Raw genomic sequence first — 18085 nt, forward strand, 5'->3', positions numbered from 1 at the left:
TCCCCATCTTCTCTGAGACTTAAGAGCCATTCTTTGAAATGCAATTGTTTCTCATCAGAAAAGAAAAAAAAAAAGAAGGGAAGAAATATTTGGAAATTTGGCAGATAAAAAAAAAATCTTAAGTGTCTTCTCCACAAATATTGGTAACTATGAGATCTCCCTTTGCATCTGTGTGTATCTCCTTATGTATGTTGTAGATATGTGTTTTTTTTTTTTAACCTCTAGATGGTACTGCAGAATTATTTTGTAAAAGAGCTCTATTTAGTTGGTTTGAAGACAAGCTTGTAACGATTGTGTTACCGAGTGCAAGCACGCTCTGCTCGCCGCACAACAGGCCAATAAATCGGGAGACAAGGTGTTGAGGCAAGGAATATGACTTTATTCAGAAAGGCAGCAGACCGAGAAGGTGGTGGACTAAGGTCCCCCAAAAAACCATCTTATCGGGGTCTGGATGCCAGTTTCTTTTATAGAATCAGAGAGGGAAGTAAAGTAAGAAGGCAGAATAGAGAGGGAGAGACGGGAAGGAAGTAAAGTAAAAAGGGCCATCAGTCTTGGAAAAACATCTCCTGGAATGGCCAGCCTCCAGGAGGGCATGTGTTAATTTCTTCTTTCTTGCAGCCATTTGCAGGTGGGTAGGGTTCCCTGTGGCAGGCCATTATGTATGATTATAATAACAAAAGCAAGGAAGAGCAAAGGCTAAAGTCAAAGAAACAGATCCAACGTGGAGTCAAAATTGGCTCTTCCCTGTTACAGTTGGGCATTCCAAAGTTGTCAGAAATATAACAGAAACTAACTGAAATGCTTTTTAAAATTATGTGATCTAAGATAGCTTTTGTAAATAAAAGCTAGTTTAAGGTTGTTGGTTTAATTAAAGCAGAGATGTCTTTAGAGTTATCAGCATTAAATATAGTACTTTTATTTTACCTAGGCTTGCAAGAAAAATAACTGGATATGATGAAGTTTTCATAAGTAATCTAAACAATTGTGAAGAGCAAGTATTAAATAAATATAAGTAGGATAAAAAGTTTTTAGTTGAACTTTTCAAATTAATTTCCCAAATCTTTTCAGTAACCTGAAACCTTAAAGTTTTGCTAAGATTAAGTGCTAGAAATTTATTGAATATCTAGATCTCCCCAAATAAGAAAAAATACTGAGCCATTAATTATTGAACATAGGTTTATCTACTTTTGGTTTCTTATTATAGAGAAACCAAAGGTAAATTTGGGTTTATTAGTAAGCATGTGTCGACTGAAAAAAATGCGCAACCAAAAAGTTGAGAATTATGTTTTGTTTGGCAGACAAAATTGAGGACTGAAGCCCAGGATGTAGCCTCTCAGGTAGCTCTGAGGGACCGTTATGAAGAGGTAAGGGAGGAGCCAGATTTTATCGGAGTTTTTGCAACAAAGACCAGGTAGTCAGAACATCAAAAGATTACTGTTAATTAAATGAAACCAGACATCTCAGATTAACGAATTTAGCACTTTTCTATGTATGGGAAGATGCAAGAGTCTGGGCTCATTGAAATCATTCCTTTGATATGCACCACAGCTGTCTAGGGCCAGTATCCTGGGCTTTCCCATCCTGAGTCCCTTCAGGGTGCACCTTTGGGGGCAGCTGTAGTGGCTCGATGGCTGCAACATCCTTTGTTTACTGATATGGCAGGCAGCATTATTCGTTCACATTTGTTTGGTGCCATGCTGAGAAATTTTCTATGAGAAAGCACATGTTTCTAGAAATTATAAAAAAGTATTTATAAGTTTGCCAAGCTGTAATGCTAGTGTAAGAGATAGTCCACGATTGTTTACTTCCTAAATTTTCACTAGAAATTAAGGTTTTTAAAGGTTAAAAATTCTAATTATGCAAGTAAAGCTATTAGAAACGATTTGGGAGACATCTCCATATGCAGGGAAAAGCAGGATGTGTTTTTGGCTAAGAAAAAGTATGAGGAATAAAGATGCATTTGTGTTAAGGGAAATGAGGATAATTTTGTCTGAACTAGAACTTCTGGTTATGAAGGACAAACTAAAGGTATATAAAAGGTTGAGAGAGAGAATTTTACCTTGTCTAATCAAGCTGGCTGAAATTGAATTGTTTATAAAGGTTTTAAAAATTAAGCTTTATTATCAATAGTGTACTTCAAACTAGAACTTAATTTTTTTCATCTGCTAAGTAGACAGTATTGTTTCATATTGATCTATGGTCCTGTTTCTTCAAGTGTCCAAACCTTTTGGTATCTTTGACAGACTTCCCAAAATCAGATTCTAAAACTGAAGTCTTTTGACCTCAGTTAACTTTCAAGTTTTTCAGAGGGTGCCTGGAACATTTCAAAGGATGTATTTCCTCTCCTTATAAAAAGGAAGATGTTAAACTGATTAGGCTTATTTCATATGTTAAGTTACATGGGAAACATTGTCAAATAAGAAGGAACAAGCCTTCTTTATGCTGTGCCTATATAGGTATGTATTATAAGTGTTCCAGAAATCGCATGAAATTCTTGGAAGTCTGATATATCCGGGTGTATTATATTGTCTGTCATCAAAATTGAGGCTTACACCAAAGGACTGAACCTCAGTATTAGGGAGTTGCCCTAGCTGACTTTCATGCAAAAGCAGCAGCAATAGAGGCTTATAAAGATGGTGGCACATGTGGATAAAGTCCATTCTGCTTCTGCAAAACATGACCCCCTCATTGCCAGACTTTTGCCATCCTGATGTCCTTGTAACATGGCAACAGTTTGTTCCTGAATCAGAGAAATTAAGGTGAGTAAATAATGGCTGTAAACTGAATGACCAGTCAGGGCTATGGGAGAACCTAGACAGCGTTTGGTTCTTCCTGGCAAACGTTTTTCTTTTTCTGCATTCTTTTGCCCACCCACCAGTGCATTTAAGTATAACAATTTGTCCCTAGAGGTGGTCTCAAACCTCCTCTCTCTGGACTCCTTTAGCACCTACAACTGGACTTCATTCATTTGCCACTTAGTATGGGTTATCGGTGTGTTCTTGTTATTGTATGTATGTTTCCCGGATGGGTTGAAGCCTTCCCCTGCTGCAAGGCTAGTACCCTCACTGTGGCAAAGAAACTGTTAGAAAATGTGTTTCCCACCTGGGGTATTCCTTCCACAATCTCCAGTGATTGAGGCACACACTTCACTGGGAAAATCATACGGTCTTGAACGAAAACCTTGCAAATTTCTTGGAATTATTACTGTCCCTATCACCCTCAAACATCAAGCAAGGTTGAGAGAACTAACGGAAAAAGCTGGATTCAAGCAGAACAAGAATTAATAACATGGGACTGAATGAACTGATAAGGATGATTATAATTTTTATGACTGTGTTTAAAATATTGCGGGTTCTTTAATGTTTTTTCCAGATTTAAATAAATCTTTTCTCTTAAGCTATCAACAATTTGGTAATATATACCATTGTGAACAAAGATGAAACATTTACTTTTTCTCCCTATCTGATTCCCAGAATTCAGAAACTTTCAGTGAGTATTCTTATTTTCATGTTCCTTGTAACAGGACACAATTAGAAACATGGGCTGTATTACCAAGGCTTTGACTGGAATGTGTACATAGACTCAGACATGACCAGACAGCTGCAAGAAACCACGTGGAAAAATCAAGCTGGTACTTTGCTTACAAAGTTCCAGCAAAGCAATCTTAAAAAAGAACTTATATGGTCAGTCACTATTCTTGCTGTACTTCTATAAAAATCAGGCCAAGTTTAATACAGACAAATTAGTTTTACTGTGATTATCTCTGGTTAAAATAAAATGGGATAATCAGAGAGAGAAAAATTATGTTTGCACCTTTGTAGATATTAGATTCTAGTCCTGTTAATTGTCTTTGTGGTCAAAGATTCCTCTAGTTTCCTCAGATATCTGATTGTGACTTACCCAATTAACATTTCCAGCTTTCTCTCACCCTTCTGATTTGGTATCACTAAGAACAAAGGCAGCCCTTGAGCCCCATTGGAAGGGACCTAACCAAGTGTTCCTGACCACTGACACTGCTGCAAAACTAAAAGGTTTTGAGCCTTGGGTGCACATCTCACAGACAAGGAGGATTCCACCTGGCATCTGGTCCTGTACTAATGCTGGAGACCCCTGAATCAAACTGACGAGGAAGAGAAGTAGCTGACATTAATGTAGACTGCTTCTGCCCAAGATGACGGATCAAGACTTCATACTTTAACTAAAACCTTTTCCTCTTTGCTTTCTTTCCTTTACTCTGGAATCTGACCTGGAAAGATAACGCCATCATCTGTATCTCCCAGGCCATTGCTTAGAGGGGTAACCTCTCGAATTTAGAACAACTTTTTATTTCAGGTTAGGAGAAAATCTGACTGACCCTTGGCTTGAATGGGCAAGTGCAACAACCCTTGCAAATGAATCCATTAGCAGTGCCACCTAAGTGGAAGTAGTTTGTGCCCTGACAGGATTTGTCTTAGTCAGTGATGGTTATTCTCCTTGGGCCTATGAATGCCTAGATGGCTGGTATATAACCAGGCAGTACCTCTTAGGTTATCTAACTGTGCCCCTAACTGTTCTAGGAAGGACCTACCAGGAGGCATTCATAATTCAGAATCGCTTCCTTTGGCAGGGCCAATTTCCCTGATTAGGAGTAAATACAAATGAGAATATGATCAGAAGCCTCTTCTTAACTCTTGAAAGTATTACAGAATCCACTGCTAAAGCATTAGCTGCCCAGAAAAGATCCTTAGACTCTGTGGCTAGAGTTGTTCTTGATTATAGAATAGTCCTTGATTATGTTTTAGCTGAACCAGGAGGTGTCTGTACTGCAGCCAATGCCACCAACAGGATTGACATTTCTAGGGAAGGTGAAGCTCAGTCACTGAGCGAACCACTTGGCTTAAAAGGGCGACTCCTTAAACTGGATCTTTCTTTGATTGGTTTGGGTATTGGGGACCTGACTCTGAAGTGCCTTCCAAGTACTGGGGATTATGCTGTTTATAATAATCCCCCTGGCGGATCGTATTCTCTCAAAAGCTTTCAATTCATGTTCACAGCTGCTAACTGCCAGGCAAATGATCTCCTACGACTGGAAGGTCAGAAATGAAATGAAGAGAATGACCAGCTTAAAATTTATGAACCTGGAACCATGATCTGTGGATGTTACGGGAATTAAGCAAAGAAAACGTTTTGGGCGCTCTCTATCCCCCATCCCCCTAGAGGCAATCTGCATGATAAAACCCTTGTCATTTCCTCCCCCCCCACCCCCCAAAGGAAGCCTGGCCTAAAAAAATCTTTTCTTTTGCTAGTAGCTCCCCGACTTTCTTCCTATAAAACCTATTTTGTACAACCCCTCAGAGCACCCTTGTAGTTGCTAGATGGGATGCTGCCTGATTCATGAATTGGCCTGTTAAAGCCAATTAGATTTTCAAATTAAAAAAATAATAATAACAATCATATGGTACTGCACAAAAACAGACACATAGAACAATGGAACAGAATAGATAGCCTGGAAATAAAGCCATGCTTGCTTATATGGTCAGTTAATATATGACAAAGGAGGTAAGAAAATAAAATAGGGGAAAACACTCTCATGCACCCCAGTGTTCATAGCAACATTATTTACAATAGCCAAGATAAGGAAGCAACTATAAGTCTCCATCAATAGATGAGTGTGTAAAGTTGTGCTATATATACAATGGAATATTACTCAGCCTTAGAAAAGAATGAAATTCTGCCATTTGCAACAACATGGATGGACCTAGAGGGTATTATGCTCAGTGAAATAAGTCAGAGAAAGACAAATACTGTATGCTATCAATTATATGTGGAATATAAAGAAAAAAACAGAAGTAGACTTATATAGAGAACAAACAGTTGGTTGTCAGAGTGGTGGGTGAGTGGGGACATGGGTGAAATAGATAAAGAGGATTAACAAGTGCAAACTTCCAGTTAAAAGTAAATAAGTCATGGCAACGTAATGTACAGCATAGGGAATATAGCCAATAATATTGTAATAACTTTGTATGGTGACAGATTGTAAGTAGACTTGTCATGGTGATCATTTTGTGATGTATAAAAATATCAAATCACTATGTGGTACATCTGAAACTAATATAATTGTTTCAATTATAATTCAATTTTTTTTTAAGTGGAAGTTTCTTTTTGTTTGTTTTTGTTTTTTTTTTTTTAGCAGTAAAGAAGATAATACTTATTTAGTGTTTCCCAAGCTCATTCAACTACTTTTCTTTTCCTGCTTTCTTCTGCTAGTACCTAATAAAACCGACCAAGTTGCTCATACAGGAATGCCTTTGATATACGTAGAACTTTAATTTTATTTTGTTTATTTTGTTTTATCTTTTATTTTGTTTATTCAGCCTTCTGTCTGTTTTGTCCTTGTTTGACATTTAACTTTCTTGATCTTCCCCCACCCTTTTTTCCTTCTTTGCTTCTTAATTTATATCCTGAACTCTTCTTTGTATTTCCTGTTATTGCTTTCCTGAACCTGGAAGGCAGTATGATGTTAGACCAATTAATCTCTTTGAGCCTTAGTTTGAAGGAGAGAGAATAATTTTTGTATACCTCAAAGTTATTGGTAAGCTTAAATGAGAATATCTGCAAACTGCTTGCACAGTGCTTGGAACACTGTTTCATAAATTATAGTTGCTGTGCCCTTCCCCATCCCTCTACTGTCGCGTTGCTGATTACCTACGCAGATAGTCTTGTCCCTACAAGTGGGCAAGTGCTGTGGGCTCTGGGTCCTTACTAGTGGGTCTGTAATGGTTTCCTTCATATATCCTGGGCTTCTGCCAAATTGAGTTCTTTGCCTTAACATGTCTCTGCAGCTGCTCCTTTATTAGGAATGTTATTTCCAATCTAATCTTCCTTTTCCTTCAGAAAATAGCTAAAGCCCCACTCCTTCTTTTTTCTTATCCTCAAACACTAAGAAGTTTATCTTTTTCTGAATTAGAACCTGTCCCTTTTTTTTCTACCTTGTTATGTTTATTCATCTCTGACTAGACTTAAAGCCTTGAGAGGGCCCAAGTCTCATCAATTTTTGTATCCCCTATGGAAGGTAACCGTGTGAAGTGTGTATAATAGACACTTTTTATGCTTTGCTGAGTGAATGAACACGTGTCTGGGGTTAGCAGACACTTGGTCCTGTCCAAAACGTCCATACGACATTTGGCCCATGCCTAAAAGGTCCTTGAAATTTGGTCTTGTCCACATGTTCATGAGCATATTTGGTTCATGCCAAATGGTTTTGGACAGGACCAAATATCAAGGACCTTTTGGCATGGACCAAGTGTCCTGCAAAGGTCCTTGGTAATGCACTGATGTTGAATTTTAGGAATAAGATAAACATAAAAAATATTGTGAGATCTGTGTAGTGGTGAAGTTATAGTTTTCAGACTATTCTCTGGAGCACTATAGTGTATTGAGGTGCTTTGGGTTTGTTATTTTTATCATGGATAAACTAAGGAAGTTACTTGATTTATAGAATGGTTTTTGTAGATTCACAGCAGGAGGATGAGGGGGATAGCTAATGAGGAGGCTATGCTTAACTTCCTGCAATCCAGAGCAGCTCTGGTTTCATCTTTTTTACATATTGAGCTACTATGTAATATTTTATTTGAATTTAAAGTTTGAATGAAGGGTCATGATTACAAAATGTTTAAAAAACTGCTCTGGTAGAGCATTCCACTGAGATGGATACAGATACAGAAAAAAAGCAATTCTCTTGTCATAGTGTTGCCTATGAGTTCTCATAAATAAGTGTTCAAAATAAACTTTGTAACATATGATTTAAAAAAGTGAATGTTTTTTCGTTCCCTTGCCATCTTCCTGTTTTATTGATAACCTATTCTAATGTCTGTAAAGCTTCTTAAAGTGTCAAGCATTATGATAGCAATGAAACTTTAATCTTTAGAACCAGTAGTTTCTTTAGGTTGGGAGAGCTTTGAAAATATACTACAGTCTACTATATTGTATTAATGGACTTAATAAAAGTTGTATGAATATGTAAGCATGTGTATTTATTATTGTTGTCCATATTTTTTTCAGTTTCAGGTATGCCCCAAAAGTCTATGTGTGTCTACTCCTGGACATCGCACTGATCTTTTTCAGAGGGATCCTAAAAATGTCCTGATAACTGATTTCTTTGGAAGTGTACGGAAAGTGGAAATTACAACAGAGACTATTAGTTTGCAGCCAGATTCAGGAATCATGGAAAGCAGGTATTCATCTTAAATTATTATTTGAATAGAGTATTCTAGTCTCATGATTTGTAAATTTTTATGTTACATTATATTAAGAGAAGAAAATTAGTATTTATAAAGAAAATCACACATTTCTATCCATTCTTTACTTTATGTAGCCCCTATGCTTTTCAGATTAATGGGCAAAAGCTGTAAATATCAATGGGAAGCTAAGATCTTGATTAGGGTTATGTTGTAGCTCCAAAATATGTTTGTAGAAGTATGAGTTCAGGCTTGCTTTAAAAAGGACTAAAACTTTCACAACAACTGACTATCTCAGAGCCATACTTTTCTGTCAGTAGAGGTATATATGATGGTTCAGAAGACCTTCATGATGGGGCAGGTATGTGAATGTTTCAAACATTATTAATACTCTCTAACAATGTGTATGTTGTCACCCATTGCAGTAGAAGGTGTTAAATGATGTGACACTGAATAGGGAAGTTGGCAGCTGGGCATTTAGAGTATAGTAGGGCACTAGGAATCTGGTAGATGCAAGGCAGATAAACATATAAAGGGGAAGTGAGTGCCAAAAGAATATAGGTGCCAAATATATACTTCAAACTATAACACAATGCTTGCATTTTCAGAATTTCTCTGGGCTCCAGCAATCTGATTAGTTCTCTGCCACGTATTTTGGTTCGTAGAGCCTGGGTAGTTTGTGAGCCTGGTTCAGTCCTATCTCTGGCTTTTGCCTAGTGTTGTATTCTATTAATCTTGAAAAATTTATCTTTAGGATTTCTTTGGGGGCTCTTAGTTATTAATTAGGGAAGAGAATGAGAGAGAGAGGTATAAGTCAAGTACTCCCCTCTTGGGGAGTGGACTGTGTGTGTGTGAGTAGTGAGTGTGCGTGTGCACACGCACGTGTGTGTGTGTGTGTGTGTGTGTGTGTGTGAGAGAGAGAGAGAGAGAGAGATTGCGAGAGACTGGTTGATTTGGGGTATGTGAATTTAGAAGTATTTATAATGTTCTGCTTGTTTTCTTCTCTGTAAACATTTTTAAAGGCACAATACTTTGTTGGGATTAAATAGTGTCTCAGTTAATAGCCACTTTCTTGAACTATATAGACGTATATTTTCCTAGCCATTAAACTTTGTTATTTGGGATTATTTAATGCTGTCTACTGGAAACTCATACTCCAGGGAACTTTTCTGGATTGTCAAATGGCGGCATATAAATTACTTTTAATTTTGAAAATTTCAAAGATTTATAATTGAGCTTGTGAATGTTTTAGAAATAGATTAAAAAACTAACATTAAATTATTCCTTATGAAGATTTGAAATTGATATTATTATTTATTATTTCCTATTATGGATATTCAAAGCATTGGATTTTTTCTTTTTCAATTTCCTGTATCTGTTGGCTTAAAAAATATTTTCTTGAGACAGCAGGTGATACCCTACAACAATATCACTTTTATTTATTATTTAAAATTTAAAATTACTTTCGTAAAATAGCTAAACTATACCTTAATACTTAGCAACTGAAATTGAAATTGAGCTGCTATATGGTTTTTACCAAATTCATTTTGTAATTTCCCTTGAACTTAAGCCTGTAAGATACAAGATACACCTTCTCTTAATCGTCTGAATATTGCATTAATTTCCTTTAGCGATAAGGACTATCTTTATACTTCTTCTGTGTTATTTTCTATTCTATCCACTTAACACGATATTAAATATATAATAATTGTAAAATAAAAATGATTTCAGTGGAATTCTTCTAAGTTTTATTATATATTCTGGAAAGATGAAATTTTTGTCTCATAAAGTATCTCCATGTATTAGTTCTAAAGCAAAAATTGTTGGTGCTGATAATTATCTTCCTTTATCTTTAATCAAGGAGAAAATTATATTAAGCATCAAAGCCAGATACCAGGCACTGTTTTTTGGTTTTGTTTTTTAAATTATTTTATATTGGAGTATAGTTGATTAACAATGTTGTGTTAGTTTCAGGTGTGCAGCAATGAGCAGACACTGTTGAATTAGAGCACCCTCTAGTGTTTATAAATAAATTTTATTTAGAACATTGCTTACAGATGGTTTCATAATTACTGATATTTGTTATCCAGTTAATTTAGGAGGATTAAGTTCCCAACATGTTCCAGGAATGGATGATAGAAATATTATCTCATTATATATAGGTGCTATTTATATGCAAGTATGAATGGCAATTGGATGTTTGTTTAGAGAAAAGTATTATATATTCTTGAGAGATCAGCTATCACAAAAAACTACTTTATTAAGGAAATTATGGGCTTGAATGTACATGTATTTTTTCAGATCTTAGGTTAAAAACATCAATACAGTTACTGTTATTAAAATTGGCAGTTAAACTTTTAAAAATACTGCTTTCTACATATATTAGGAAAATAACAACTCATTTGTCCAGATTGTCCATATTTCATATTTTGTGTATTAAACTAAACTAAAGTCAGATATGATGGAGAACATTAGTACATAAAATTGACTGAAGTAGCTGTATGAAATAATTGGTTTTTTGTATGTCTTCCAACATATACATATTATATGAGTAAGGTACAGTCATATACTTATATTGCGTAAGGTCATATCCTTACAGTCATATCCTTAGTAACAACAGTTGTTTCAGAGTGTGTTTTACTTATTGTGTTTTTAATTTATTTACAAGAACAAATGACGTAAAATAAGGACTGATTGCGATAAGCTTGGCTTATATAACTTAATTCTAAACCGCTTTATCTGAGTATATATAGGTTGACTTTTGATAAATATGCAAACAGCCTGCCCTCAAAAAGTTGGACTTTCTGGAATATAGTAATAAGTCCATGTCAGAGTTACTCAGAGTACCAGAGTACCCTAACTATTGATATATAGGGAAAAAAGCCTTTAGCTTGAGAATGTAAAAATACAGGCACCAAAATGTAGAAGTGTAAATTCTGTAGGCATTGCCTAAGAAAAAAACGGAATCTGGGACAATATGAACTGTAAATGCTCAACTTTTATCTTGGTTGTTAGATGACATCTTACCTAGTCTGACTTTTGCTTTAGGCTCTAAATTTAGGCACTTGATTCTTTCTATTAATTTTTTTGTTGTAGTTTTATTCTGTTATACTAGAATTTCTTTCTCTCTTTAGGCAGTCTTTAGCAACTGAAAATTTTGAATCTAGCAGGAAATTTGAGGCTGGACTCTTTTCGTACAGATTTCTTATAGATAGAGGGGTGAAAATGGGCTAACAAGGTCAGTCTGTGTTTTGAACACCACAGTAGGACTCTTTCAAGGGCTCGGTAAAGAAGTCCCCACCTTATATAGGAGGTCAAAGATCAGACAGTTGTTGTCACAGAGATTAGATTTTGAGCCTTTTCCATGTGCTTCATGCTTTATATAACATATTATCTAGGACGGTTGGATTGTAAATAGTAGAATCCAACCTAAGCTAGCATTATTTCCTTAAAGATATTTATTATATAGGTATTCTGTGTTTTATGGAACCCAAGGGCAGGTCCCAGTAAGGGACTGGAATCAGGAACCAGAAATCAGTCAGAAATGTGGGCAGTACTCCCTCTGTCTCCCTGTTCTAGTCTTTTCTTTCTCTGCTGCTCTGAATGTAGGGGATCGAATGTGTGCACACTACTCTTCTGGAAATTTATATCTGTTCCGGAGATTTATATCTGTTCTGTTCATGATAAAGCCCAGATACAGAATTAACTTGCTCATTCTCCATTTTAAGCTCCCCAGAGGGCTTCTTGATTAGCCCAGCTTGACTATTGACCCAGCTGGGCAGTAGTGGGGTCATTTAACACAAAATCATGGCTACTGGGGGGCCCATCCCATGTGGATAAGAGGAACCCTCCAAAAGGAAATTGGGAGCTATGCAGATACCCTCAAGGAAAAATTACATTAATCCCATTTAATTCGCATAATTGCTTTATGAGGCAGGTGTTATTTTCCCATTATATAGATGAGTAAAGTGAGGCTGAGAAAGGTTAAGAAACCTGCCTAAAGTCCACATCTAACAAATGGTGAAGTCAAGATATGAATCCAGGAATGCTTCCTACCTCTAAAAAATATATATATTATTTTATTGTTTTATAATTTACCCTGAGTTGCTTGGCTTGCTTTCTTTTAAAAGGATATAAAATATAAATGATAGCACAATGAATTATCAGAAAACATATACTCATGTAACCACCAGAGAAATAATTAGAACAATGCTGGTACCCTGGAAGTTTCCCCAACCCTTACACCCCTTCTCAATCTCTACCCTCTCACTCCCCCTCAAAGTTAACAGTGATCCTGTCTCTTATGGAGTTTACTTTCTTGCTCTACATCTTAGTTACATCACCTAAACATGTATCCCTAAACGTTATGTTTTGTTGCTCTTGCTAGTACTATGTTTTTGGAATTCATTTATGTTGTTGTATGCAGCTGTGGTTTGTTTGTTTGTTTTTGAGTTTAGTAAAATTACCCTTTTTAGTATATAGTTCTGAGTTTTGACAAATGCATACACTTGGATCATCACTATGCCAATCCATCACTACAGAAATTTTCCTTATGCTCCCTTTTCTCCAATCTCTCCCTCATATCCCACTGATCTGTTTTCTGTCCCCACAATTTTGCCTTTTCCAGAATGTCATATAGATAGAATCGTATATTCTGTACTCTTTTGAGTCTGGCTTCTTTTACTGCCATAATGTATGTCAGATTCATACCTGTTATCACATGTATCAGTAGTTGGTTCTCTTTTAATGCTGTATCTCACCAATTGGAGGACATTTGTTTTTGCCTCCTAGTTTTTGACAATTAAATAAAGCCACTATAAATGCATACAAATATAAGTTTTCATTTCACTTGAGTAAATATAGCTAAGAGTAGGTTTGCTGGGTCATATGGAAGTGCATGTTTAACTTTATAAGAAACTTCCAAACTATTTGCCATAGTCACTGTACCATTTACATTTCCACAAATAGTTGTTCCACCTCCTTAATTACACTTGGTATTGTCTTTTTTTTTTTTTTTTAATAAATTTATTTATTTATTTATTTATTTTTGCTGTGTTGGGTCTTCGTTTCTGTGCGAGGGCTTTCTCTAGTTGCGGTGAGCGGGGGCCACTCTTCATCGCGGTGCGTGGGCCTCTCACTATCGCGGCCTCTCTTGTTGCGGAGCACAGGCTCCAGACGCACAGGCTCAGTAGTTGTGGCTCACGGGCCTAGTTGCTCTGCGGCATGTGGGATCTTCCCAGACCAGGGCTCGAACCCGTGTCCCCTGCATTGGCAGGCAGATTCTCAACCACTGCGCCACCAGGGAAGCCCTGGTATTGTCTTTTTAATTTTAGCTATTCTAATAGGCATGTAGTAATATCTCATTATGATTTTAATTTGCATACCCCTGATTGCTAAGGACATTGAGCATCATTTCATGTACTTATTGGTCATTCATACATGTTTCACAAAGTGCCTATTCAAGTGTTTTGCTCATTTTAAAAAAATTGGGTTGTTTTCTTACTGAATTGTAAGATTTCTTTATATATTCTGGGTATAAGTCCTTTGTCAGATATATGTAATGCAAATATTTTTTCTTAGTCTTTGGCTTGCCTATCATATTCTTTTTTTTTTTTTTTTTTTGCTATGTCATAATATTGACATTCAGTCCAGTAATCCTCCACTGTAACAGCTCCTTTACTTTGCAGTGAAAATTGATTTGTATATTTTTTACCTCTGAGTCCTTGTGGGATTTTTTTTTTTCTTATTCAAACAGAAAGTCACAAAAATTATAATCATCCTTATCAGTTCATTCAGTCCCATGTAATTAATTTTTTTTTCATCTTGATCTTTTGTTAGCACTTTTATGAATTCATCAGTTTTCCATTAGAGTTCTGAAAATGCTTATTCATTCAGTTCAGCAGTATAGTCAGTTACCAGAAACCTGTACTTTTCAGAGTCTTTTCCATGAATTCCTTGAAGATGAAACCCTTTTATAGGAACATTTTTGCAAAAGCATCAGAGTACACCCAGAACTGTCTGTAAATGACAAAAGACTTAAAAATGACCATGGTTAAAGATTTGATGAAAGTTCATAATAATGCAATTGACAAGGAAATTTAGTTATTTCTGAGATATACATTTTAAAGTAATAACTAGAATTATGACTTATAATATTATACCAGAACATATAAGATTTTTAGAAATTTCATGTAATGTCTGAAACATTTATATTAACATATTTCCATACAAAAACCCAAAGAAAGTTTAATATTAGTTGTTTTTTTTGTTTTTTGTTTTTTGTTCTTTTATACTGCAGGTTCTTGTTAGTCATCAGTTTTATACACATCAGTGTATACATGTCAATCCCAATCGCCCAATTCAGTACACCACCATCCCCACCCCACCGCGATTTTCCCCCCTTGGTGTCCATACGTTTGTTCTCTACATCTGTGTCTCAACTTCTGCCCTGCAAACCGGTTCATCTGTACCATTTTTCTAGGTTCCACATACATGCGTTAATATACAATATTTGTTTTTCTCTTTCTGACTTACTTCACTCTGTATGACAGTCTCTAGATCCATCCACGTCTCAAGAAATGACTCAATTTCGTTCCTTTTTATGGCTGAGTAATATTCCATTGTATATATGTACCACAACTTCTTTATCCATTCGTCTGTCGATGGGCATTTAGGTTGCTTCCATGACCTGGCTATTGTAAATAGTGCTGCAATGAACATTGGGGTGTATGTGTCTTTTTGAATTATGGTTTTCTCTGGGTATATGCCCAGTAGTGGGATTGCTGGATCATATGGTAATTCTATTTTTTAGTTTTTTAAGGAACCTCCAAACTGTTCTCCATAGTGGCTGTATCAATTTACATTCCCACCAACAGTGCAAGAGGGTTCCCTTTTCTCCACACCCTCTCCAGCATTTGTTGTTTGTAGATTTTCTGATGATGCCCATTCTAACTGGTATGAGGTGATACCTCATTGTACTTTTGATTTGCATTTCTCTAATAATTAGTGATGTTGAGCAGCTTTTCATGTGCTTCTTGGCCATCTGTATGTCTTCTGTGGAGAAATGTCTATTTAGATCTTCTGCCCATTTTTGGATTCGGTTGTTTGTTTCTTTAATATTGAGCTGAATGAGCTGTTTATATATTTTGGAGATTAATCCTTTGTCCATTGATTCGTGTGCAAATATTTTCTCCCATTCTGAGGGTTGTCTTTTCGTCTTGTTTATGGTTTCCTTTGCTGTGCAAAAGCTTTTAAGTTTCATTAGGTCCCATTCGTTTATTTTTGTTTTTATTTCCATTACTCTAGGAGGTGGATCAAAAAAGAACTTGCTGTGATTTATGTCAAACAGTGTTCTTCCTGTTTTCCTCTAAGAGTTTTATAGTGTCTGGTCTTACATTTAGGTCTTGAATCCATTTTGAGTTTATTTTTGTGGATGGTGTGAGGGAGTGTTCTAATTTCATTCTTTTACATGTAGCTGTCCAGTTTTCCCAGCACCACTTATTGAAGAGACTGTCTTTTCTCCATTGTATATCTTTGCCTCCTTTGTCATAGATTAGTTGACCATAGGTGCGTGGGTTTATCTCTGGGCTTTCTATCTTGTTCCATTGATCTATGTTTCTGTTTTTGTGCCAGTACCATATTGTCTTGATTACTGTAGCTTTGTAGTATAGTCTGAAGTCAGGGAGTCTGATTCCTCCAGTTCCGTTTTTTTCCCTCAAGACTGCTTTGGCTATTCGGGGTCTTTTGTGTCTCCACACAAATTTTGAGATGATTTGTTATAGTTCCGTAAGAAATGCCATTGGTAATTTCATAGGGATTGCAATGAATCTGTAAATTGCTTTGGGTAGTATAGTCATTTTCACAATATTGATTCTTCCAGTCCAAGAACATGGTATATCTCTCCATCTGTTGGTATCATCTTTAATTTCTTTTATCAGTGTCTTATAGTTTTCTGCATACAGGTCTTTTGTCTCCCTAAGTAGGTTTATTCCTAGGTATTTTATTCTTTTTGTTGCAATGGTAAATGGGAGTGTTTCCTTAATTTCTCTTTCAGATTTTTCATCATTAGTATATAGGAATGCAAGAGATTTCTGTGCATTAATTTTGTATCCTGCAACTTTACCAGATTCATTGATTAGCTCTACTAGTTTTCTGTTGGCATTTTTAGGATTCGCTATGTATAGTATCATGTCATCTGCAAACAGTGACAGTTTTACTTCTTCTTTTCCAATTTGTATTCCTTTTATTTCTTTTTCTTCTCTGATTGCCGTGGCTAGGACTTCCAAAAATATGTTGAATAATAGTGGTGAGAGTGGACATCCTTGTCTCGTTCCTAATCTTAGAGGAAATGCTTTCAGTTTTTCACCATTGAGAATGATGTTTGCTGTGGGTTTGTCATATATGGTCTTTATTATGTTGAGGTAGGTTCCCTCTATGCCCACTTTCTGGAGAGTTTTTATCATAAATGGGTGTTCAATTTTGTCAAAAGTTTTTTCTGCATCTATTGAGATGATCATATGGTTTTTATTCTTCAATTTGTTAATATGGTGTATCACATTGATTGATTTGCATATATTGAAGAATCCTTGCATCCCTGGCATACATCCCACTTGATCATGGTGTATGAACCTTTTAATGTGTTGTTGGATTCTGTTTGCTAGTATTTTGTTGAGGATTTTTGCATCTATATTCATCAGTGATATTGGTCTGTAATTTTCTTTTTTTGTAGTATCTTTGTCTGGTTTTGGTATCAGGGTGATGGTGGCCTCATAGAATGAGTTTGGGAGCGTTCCTTCCTCTGCAGATTTTTGGAAGAGTTTGAGAAGGATGGGTGTTAGCTCTTATCTAAATGTTTGATAGAATTCACCTGTGAAGCCATCTGGTCCTGGAGTTTTGTTTGTTGGAAGATTTTTAATCACAGTTTCAATTTCATTACTTGTGATTGGTCTGTTCATATTTTCTGTTTCTTCCTGGTTCAGTCTTGGAAGGTTATACCTTTCTAAGAATTTGTCCATTTCTCCCAGGTTGTCCATTTTATTGGCATAGAGTTGCTTGTAGTAGTCTCTTAGGATGCTTTGTATTTCTCCGGTGTGTGTTGTAACTTCTCCTTTTTCATTTCTAAGTTTATTGATTTGAGTCCTCTCCCTCTTTTTCTTGATGAGTCTGGCTAATGGTTTATGAATTTTGTTTATCTTCTCAAAGAACCAGCTTTTAGTTTTATTGATCTTTGCTATTGTTTTCTTTGTTTCTATTTCATTTATTTCTGCTCTGATCTTTATGATTTCTTTCCTTCTGCTAACTTTGGGTTTTGTTTGTTCTTCTTTCTCCAGTTCCTTTAGGTGTAAGGTTAGATTGTTTACTTGGGATTTTTCTTGTTTCTTGAGGTAGGCTTGTATAGCTATAAACTTCCCTCTTAGAACTGCTTTTGCTGCATCCCATAGGTTTTGGAGCGTCGTGTTTTCATTGTCATTTGTCTCTAGGTATTTTTTGATTTCCTCTTTGATTTCTTCAGTGATCTCTTGGTTATTTAGTAACATATTGTGTAGCCTCCATGTGTTTGTGTTTTTTATGTTTTTTTCCCTGTAATTCATTTCTAATCTCATAGCGTTGTGGTCGGAAAAGATGCTTGATATGATTTCAATTTTCTTAAATTTACTGAAGCTTGATTTGTGACCCAAGATGTGACATACCCTGGAGAATGTTCGGTGCGCACTGGAGAAGAAAGTGTAATCTGCTGTTTTTGGATGGAATGTCCTATAAATATCAATTAAATCTATCTGGCCTATTGTGTCATTTAAAGCTTCTGTTTCCTTATTTATTTTCATTTGGATGATCTGTCCATTGGTGTAAGTGAGGTGTTAAAGTCCCCC

At 36.0% G+C, this 18085-nt stretch overlaps 1 protein-coding gene across 3 annotated transcripts in view; it reads left to right on the top strand.

The window, feature by feature from the left end:
* The window catches only part of PIGK (phosphatidylinositol glycan anchor biosynthesis class K), a 135705-nt gene that overhangs the window by 51449 nt on the left and 66171 nt on the right, over window positions 1-18085 (top strand). For all 3 annotated transcript variants that reach the window (XM_082355732.1, XM_082355730.1, XM_082355731.1), the window contains one exon: window positions 8041-8213. In XM_082355732.1, the coding sequence (XP_082211858.1) occupies window positions 8041-8213 (173 nt within the window). The remainder of the gene's footprint in view (window positions 1-8040; window positions 8214-18085) is intronic.

The sequence above is a fragment of the Balaenoptera borealis genome, assembly GCF_965194805.1.
Source record: "Balaenoptera borealis genome assembly, chromosome: 1".
In the NCBI taxonomy this organism is placed as follows: domain Eukaryota; kingdom Metazoa; phylum Chordata; class Mammalia; order Artiodactyla; family Balaenopteridae; genus Balaenoptera; species Balaenoptera borealis.